At 34.8% G+C, this 8,437-nt stretch overlaps 1 protein-coding gene across 1 annotated transcript; it reads left to right on the top strand.

The window, feature by feature from the left end:
- On the top strand, positions 1 to 2,831 carry LOC101887682 (NHL repeat-containing protein 2). The gene is made up of 3 exons (XM_011294834.3): positions 1 to 358; positions 423 to 1,630; positions 1,698 to 2,831. The coding sequence occupies exons 1-3, from the start codon at positions 118 to 120 to the stop codon at positions 2,463 to 2,465; spliced, it is 2,217 nt and encodes a 738-aa protein (XP_011293136.1). The 5' UTR covers positions 1 to 117; the 3' UTR covers positions 2,466 to 2,831.
- Positions 2,832 to 8,437: the final 5,606 nt, after the last annotated feature.

Here is an 8,437-nt window from a genome sequence, read left to right as displayed (position 1 = left end):
ACAAAATTCTTCTGTCTCGGCAAAGAGTAGCAAGTTGTCTTTTATTGGGTGGTACTGTTTAACGACGATGCTAAAAATAGTTCAGCTTCGACATCTGAGTTAAAGTTGACAGAGTTTATGAGGTTTTTTAGGAGATCGAAAGAAGTCCTTAGGAGGTTGTTCAATATAACCAAAATGGAAACGGAAGATTTAGAGCCAAGTGATCTTCTATGTTACATTACCGAGGATCTGCAGTTACGCTATCAATCAACCAAAGATGTGGCGCAACAATCGCAAATATTTCAAGACTTTCTTCGACGTTGGGAAGGAGACACCGCTCTGGATGTGTTAAGAAAACAAAAATATGAATTTGGAAAGGGTGAATAGAGCAAAGAATTTTTTTTGGCTTTTTGTGTGCAACATAATGTTTTCCCAATTTGTAGATTTGGACTGGTTCAATGTGAGTCATCACTTAACCTTGGAGGGATTACGTGGTAAATTAGTTATTTTGGACTTCTTTACCTATTGCTGCATAAATTGTATGCACATATTACCCGAACTTAACAGCTTGGAAAAGCTGTACCCCATTGAACGTGGTCTAGTGGTAGTGGGTGTACATAGTCCCAAGTTTGAAAATGAGAAGGATGCGGTGAATATTTTGGCTGCAGCGCAACGCTACAATATTGAGCATCCCATTGTAAATGACCCTACCATGTCTTTGTGGCGAAATATAGGTGTTCGATGTTGGCCAACTCTAGTAGTCTTGTCACCATCTGGTGCGCCACTACTTATGCTAATGGGAGAAGGCCATGGTATCTTTCTGGAACGTTTTACAGAACAAGCGCTGCGATTCTTTTCACAGAAGCAAGAGCTTAAAGAATTCTCTTTGCCCCTAAGGCCTTCAGTCGATTTGCTACCGGCTTCAAAGCTAAAATTTCCAGCCAAAATAGCTCGAAGTGAAGAAGGACGTTTTGCAGTAGCGGATGCCGGAAATCACCGCATTATTGTTTTCAATATCGAGGGAGATGTTCTTCTAAAAATTGGTAGCGGCTCGTGTGGTTTAGTAGATGGCCATATCACGTCGGCTCGTTTTAATTCGCCACAGGGTGTGGCATTCCTTAACGAGAATACCCTGATAGTGGCCGATACCGAAAACCATGCAATTCGTCAAGTAAATCTGTTGACACAGATGGTTGAAACATTAGCTGGTACAGGTCATCAGGGCCACGATCGTTCTGGTGGAAAGGAGGGGCCTCTTCAACAAATATCTTCACCATGGGATGTAGCTGTATACCGCACACGCGATATGGATATGTCATTCCACTTGGATGAGCAAAATGTACCTGAAAAAACAATAATATTGATATCCATGGCGGGAACTCATCAAATATGGGGATATTTTCCAGAAGCAATGATTTGGTGGAAGTTCCGTAAATTTGAACCCCGCACTTGTGTATCTCTAATTGGAAATGGCATGGAAGAGAATCGAAATAATTCATATCCACAAAATGCGGCCTTTGCTCAACCTTCAGGTCTGGCCATGGGTAAAGATTTTCTATTTATTGCCGATAGCGAGAGTTCGAGTATTCGAAAGGCATCAATGTTAGATGGAAAAGTTTTAGCAGTAGTAGGAGGAGATCGTAATCCACAGGTATGTAAAAGAGAGGGGTATTTTTAAAATTAAATGTAATATTAAATAGCTCTTACTTCACAATTAGAATCTTTTTGCATATGGCGACGAAGATGGCAAACAATTTTCTGCTAAATTACAACATCCTTTGGGTGTTTGTTTTAATCACACCAATGGAAAAGTCTATGTGGCTGACACTTACAATCATAAAATCAAAGTAATCAATGTCGAGAATAATGTTATCGAGACTTGTAAATATGTTCAGGATGATGGTGCCACCATACAGAATTTCAACGAACCGGCTAGTTTGTGTTTTGATAATAGCGGCCGATATTTACTTATATCCGATACCAACAATCATCAGTTATTGCGAGTAAATGTAGAAACAAATACCACAACACAGTTTCTATTGAAATTTCCTCAAAATGCTGCAGAAGATGAAAGTGATGGTCTGCTGCGTTCGGGCTTAGAACTATTTAAGCGCTTGCCCTTGACCAAAAGCAAACAACTAAAGTTATCGGTTTCTATATCTCTCGATGACAAACTTAAATTCACCAATGAAGCACCTCAAAAGTGGAGTCTCAATAGTGCCAATTCAGCTTTAAAATCATTAAATACTCGGGGATCTATTTCGGATGGCAAATTTGAATTACAACTTAAACGATTTGACCCCTCTGCTCTAAACCTGGAGAATCAGGCCTTGAAATTAGACTTGTCTTTGAGCCTTTGTGATGACAAAAGATGCCTTATGAAACGATTTTCGTTAATTCTTAATGATGACGATGTTGATGGTACTACTGAAGAAGAATATGAAGTCAAGGTTCATGTTACACCTAATAACATAGAATTAGTGTAGCTGTAAATTCGAAACAAATATTATTTTATTTTTTAAACTAACATATATTGTTTTTCAAAAATATCGCATATATCTTTTTATATATTGGCAACTAACCAAATTTGTAAAGCTAGTTTTACTAAGCGCATATACCAATAAGATGTTCGTTGAGTGTTAAAGCATTTTCTTATCAGATTGTAATTGTATTTATATATTTATATATATGTTTGAAACAGGCAAAAGGAAACCGATAGACCCATAATTTCCTTTGATGATCTGCATGGAATCACATTCTGAGTCGATTTATGCATGTCCTTCCGTCTGTCTGTCCATATATTTTTGTAAAAAAAAAGTACAGGTCGCATTTATTGTCCGATCCAGTTGAAATGTTGCACAAGTTATTTGTTTGACCCAAGGAAAACCCTATGAAATTGGAGGTAATCGGTCAAAATTTAGATATAGATCCCATATATATCTTCGTTCGATTTGCCTTTTATTGTAATTTGTACATATGGAAAAATTTAGCCTGGAATAAGTATGCCAAGTTAAGATATAAGTATGCCGGTTAAGATATAGCTATAGCTCCGTATACACTGGTGGCCAAAACTAAAGCAACTGAAATTACAAGGAGAATGAATGCTCTGTAACCTTTTTCAAAATTAAGAAAATGAGAAAGTTTTTTTTAGTTTTTAATTAGGTACTTTATTCACTTTTTAAATACTTAAAACAAAAAACCAAAATTCATATTTATACATAAAATAATGTATGGTGAAGTCAACTAACCCGATTTTGACTTGGACAAAACAAAAGCAACTCTGTTGTACATTCATATGATCGCTGCAATTTCAGTTGTTTTTGCTGTTATATTTTTCGCTTTTTGCTTCCTTCGACAATTTCGTTTGTCATAAATCATTTTTGAGAAGTTTTTTTACATCAGCACGTGTTTGTTTTCGATTTTTGAATACTGCCAAAAAAGTTTAATGGCTAGAAGCAAATACAGTACATGCATAAAACAGCAAATTATAAGTGACAATGAAAACAAGCTATCGCTCGTCGAATACTAAGTCGGTTTTATGAAACTGAAACTAACAGTCTATAACGGATGATCATTGGATATAAGCTCGAGATCAATGCGCAGACGAGTAGTGGCAGCCATCAAAAAAGCCATTAAATCGGAAAATATCGGAAAGCCAGGATGGTTTTCGGAAACGATAATATTAACTGGAATCCAGCTCAATAGAAAAACATTTTATTCTGGGATGAGTCTACGTTACGGGGGGGGTGGGGTCAAATATAGTGTGGTGTTGCTTTTCTTTTTCTTTCATAAAATAAAGGAAGTTATGAATCGGTTTGTTTACAAAGATGTTTTGAACATCAGAAATACCTTTGCCAAATTTTATTGAGATCGGTTCAGATTTGGATGTAGTTCCATGTATATCTTTATTCGATTTCAAGTTAAGTGTGAACCAAATGGATAATATAAGCCCCAACTGAAAGTGCACAAATGCCCCGGCAAATTTAGTAGCAAGGATATTACTTTCCATTGGACTTTAAATTATAACTATAATCATAATTGGTATGGTTCTCACAAATTCCACATAAAAACATTTTTGTTATGTGAAGCTCTACTAAATATACAAAGGGGTGTAGGATATCATAAAGCCGTCCTACTTTAAAACTTTCTTTACTGTTTTTTCGTTAATTTTCCAATTTGAGGAAAGTTATTCAGCCCAATCATGAAAATCCGGGCGGAGGCAAATCCAAAGACTAGTGTATCCTACTTGTTTTATAAAAAATATGTTCCTGTACCGCCAATTTCACCAATTGAAGTGAAATCCTAAAAGAAACACTTGCAAACTTTTTACCCTAGTGGAGAATTTTGATATTTGTGTATGCTACGTCAAATTTAAAGTAACACTGCGACACTAAAGTGTTAAAGTGTCTAAAGCAACGATTTTTTTTTGTAATCGAATCATCTTTTAAAACATCTGTGCTAGAATATCTCTTAGTGAATAGTCTATACTCTTTTGGTCTGTTCCAGAACCTGCAAGAATGTACTAGTTTTGCAAGTTTCTCCGATATTATAAAGAGAAAATCCGTTATGATAGTAAAAACTTTCACATTCTTGCAGTACTGGAACAGACTATATACATTCCTGCTTTGAGCATGAGCAGAGCATGTATTAATATAGAACTGGTTGCCATTGCATTTTTAAAAATTTCTTGTATTTTGTATTACAGCGTTACCTAAAATTCGACGTGAGTCACACAAATATTCGACTTCACCTAAAGGGTAAAACGTTTTGTACGTCCGTATTACTTAAATACATCAGGTCCAAATATTAGAATCTACCAAATAAAAACGTTTTTAAAATTGATACTTTATTAAATTCACCACATTGTATTATTTTCCGATTCACATTTTTTGTATTATTCATTTATATTTTCAACACAAAAAAAAAGAAATTGTCAATGTTGAAATTGTTTCACTTTAAAATTTCGTATGTATTTGGGTATTTGGGTAACTACATAGCTCAATAAGACAGGTTGCTCCACTTCAACTCTGTAACGGAGTTTATAGTGTCAAATAGACTTTTAAATGTGCAACAGTTGGCTTTCTTTATGTTTATTTTTTTCTTATATTCGGGAAAACCATCGAAACAAGAATGGAGTTTCGGGGATATAAAATTGTAGGACAATACAGTTTTATCACAAAATTTTACAATTGTTTCCCATTTACATCGAAATTTTGAATTTATTTTGCAAACAATTTTGAACTAATCTCAAATTAATGATTTTTTTTTCAAAACAATACACACACATACACAAAATGTGTATACGTTTTGACCAGCGTTCGAAAATAAACAGTATGGTACTGTACCGTAGTTTTCTGTACCGTTCCGAGGTGGAATGGTACACTAAGATAATGTACCGTACACAACCCTTAAAAAATATTTTAGTGATACTGTACCGGAGCACAACGAGAATCGTACTGTACCGCAGTCGGAGTACTACGAAATCGTAGTGTTCCGCAGCCGGAGAACTACAAAACTGTACACTACGATGGCGGAACATTAAATATATTAAAATAATGTACCGGTGTTGAAAAAATTAGATGTTTTTGATAATGCAAAAAATTGCTAATACAATTCAATATCATGAAAGTAAAAGCTGAGTTTTTTATTTGTGATGTATGTTAAGATTGGTTGCGAAATTGGAGATAATAGAAAAATATGAGAATAGGTAGAAAGAATAAAAAAGGACTAGATCTGAAGTGATAATAATTTGTATTCAACCATTGAAAATTGAACATTTACAGGGTTGCCCATATTCGACCCATTGCCAGATGGGTCCGGCAACGCCATAACTTTTGACAGAGACGTACCGCGTTTGACGTACCGCGTTTGAAGCGTCAGTCCAAGCAGATTTTTACCATGAACCAATACACGCCACGCGAGCGCTCTGAAATAGTTGAAATTTACATTCAACCGAAGAAGTCAATTGTGAAAAAAATGTGAGAAGTGCGCCTTCTAAGAACATCATTAAGCGTTTATACGAAAATTTTTCGACTGGTAAGGCTCTTTCTAATCCGAAGAGGCCATATAAAAGTCGACCAAGGCGATCGGCCGGGAATATCGCTGCCGTACGAGCCAGTGTTGAGAGGTCCCCAAGAACATCCCAAAAACGCCGTTCTCAGCAGTTGGGCGTGGCTCGGTCCACTTTACAACGGATTATTCGCATTGATTAGCATTTGTTCCTGTACAAAATTTAATTGACGCAAAGAATGTTGCCTGCGGACAAGCCTCGTCGATTGGAATGGGCCCAAAAAAAAAACATGGGTCCGTCGAATGTGGGCAACCCTGTAAATATTCCGCGAAAAAGGGTATTTGAGTGGTTGCGTTGTAATGGGTGGTTATGAAGATAATTTATCTGCTATTTTGTGGTACTGAAAATCAATGAATGTTGGTGTAAAAATCTAAATATTTTGTAAAGTATTGCTGAGTGTTTAATATCAGTTTTATGATTTCGGTGTAAATAAAACCGAACTACAGGTACTACAACAAGATATGTGCTGACATCTAGAATATAGTCTGTCAGAATTTCGCATTTTTAGAACAGTATTTTTTTTACAATATATGCAAACATGCAAATGTCCTATCTTTCAATTCTTATCAAACGTTCAGTGAATAATTACAAAAATGCGGGGACCTAAAAATATTATTCTTTTAGATATGTCCAATACAAATGAATCAAACGTTAACGAAGTTGTGTGTAATTTGCAACGTGTATCATTTCTTTGCCATTATACGGACATATTTATATGTCATATGGTATTGGGTTTTGATGCAAACTTCTTGATCAAAGTACTAAGAGTTTGTTATATAATTGTAAACAAGATTTTAAGTGTATTTACAATCCTTAATTTATTTCATTATAATCATTTTATTCATTATCAATGCTAAAGCATTGTTCTAACTTTAGTTATTTTGCCATGGGTAACTCTAAAAATACGTGTGTTTAAATTGTGTGGTGAAAAACATTGACTGAGTATGCGAATTTTAGGTAACTCTGTTATATGTTGTTAATTATAATTTTTTCCACCAAATGCCATTAAACAGGTAAGTAGAATGAAATCATTGAAAACCCCTAAAACACCTAAAAACAAATCCCAAAACACCTTCAATCTGGCCGAACAATTATATGGGAGCTGTATTAAAATGTGAATCTATATAACCCTTTTTCAATAACAAATTCAAATTCAACGGACCTGAAATGCATCTGAACAAAATTTTATTAACCTACTTCATTTAGTTCGGAATCTGTATAACCCATTTTCAATAACAAATTCAAATTCAACGGACCTAAAATGCATCTGAACAGAATTTTATTAACCTACTTCATTTAGTTCGGAAGTTATAGTGATTTCCCAGAAGGATCGACAGGCTAAATCGACTTTTATGGGACGCTTATCAACAATATACATACTTTGTGGGGCTAAAAATGCTTATTTCGAGGAGTTACTTACCATGTGTGGTGGAGGATACAAATTAAATAATATGAAAAGAAAGGTATGCCCTTGGCATAATTATAGAAGGTAGAACAAAGCTACCCCCTATTATGTCAAAACATATACACAGTTTGTATATATGTGTGTATTGTTTTGAATGAAAAGAAAAATAATTTCAAATTATTTCAAATTTAGGGACAATATAAATGCATATTTTTCACGTTAACGCATAAAAAATGTATAATTTTGGCATAAAACAATTTTGTCCTACTATCTTGGATTCAATTTTTTTGAGAAAACCCAATATTCCATTCAAGTTTTTGCATAATATTTTTCTGAAAAAAAAGTTATTGATAAACAAAACCAATTGTTGCATGTTTAAGTCTATTTGACATAATAAGACACCAGCACAGAGTTACGTTTTTCTAGTTTCCTTGAAGTTAGCAACCCTTCTTATTGAGCCATGGGTATGCCTTTAATTAAATATAAATTGTAAACAATATATATGATGATAATTTGTCTGCGTGTTTTCGCAGAAAACAAAAATAAACTCGTAAACACTGGTCATCAGCTGGAGTAGAGATTCTTCTTGAACTTTTGGCAAATGATATGGTTAATCTTCAAGGAGCCAGAAAAATAATAGATGGAATCGCTCAAAGTCCATCCGGAAACTTTCTCAAAAAAAAAAAAAAATAAATAAATAAATAATGTGAATCTAGGGATATCCATGTCTCACTTAAAATACAAATACATATTTACATACGTAGACAAATTCATGACACAACCCTGCAGCGAGTATCTTTAGTAAAATTGTAGTGTTTTGCTGGTGACGTTGTCACCAGTACTAATGCAAAAGTGTACCCAAACCAATGTAATTTCCTATTTTCGACTCTTTTTTGATCCGGTTGCGCGATTAAAAAGCTGGAATATGAGCGCATTTTCTGCTCATAAAAGACTCAGTTGTCGGGAGAAAAACGTGACCTCCC

Source organism: Musca domestica, unplaced genomic scaffold (assembly GCF_030504385.1).
Source record: "Musca domestica strain aabys unplaced genomic scaffold, Musca_domestica.polishedcontigs.V.1.1 5, whole genome shotgun sequence".
NCBI lineage: Eukaryota > Metazoa > Arthropoda > Insecta > Diptera > Muscidae > Musca > Musca domestica.
Note: the sequence above shows the minus strand (reverse complement) of the source record. Positions and strands in the feature narration are given on the sequence as shown.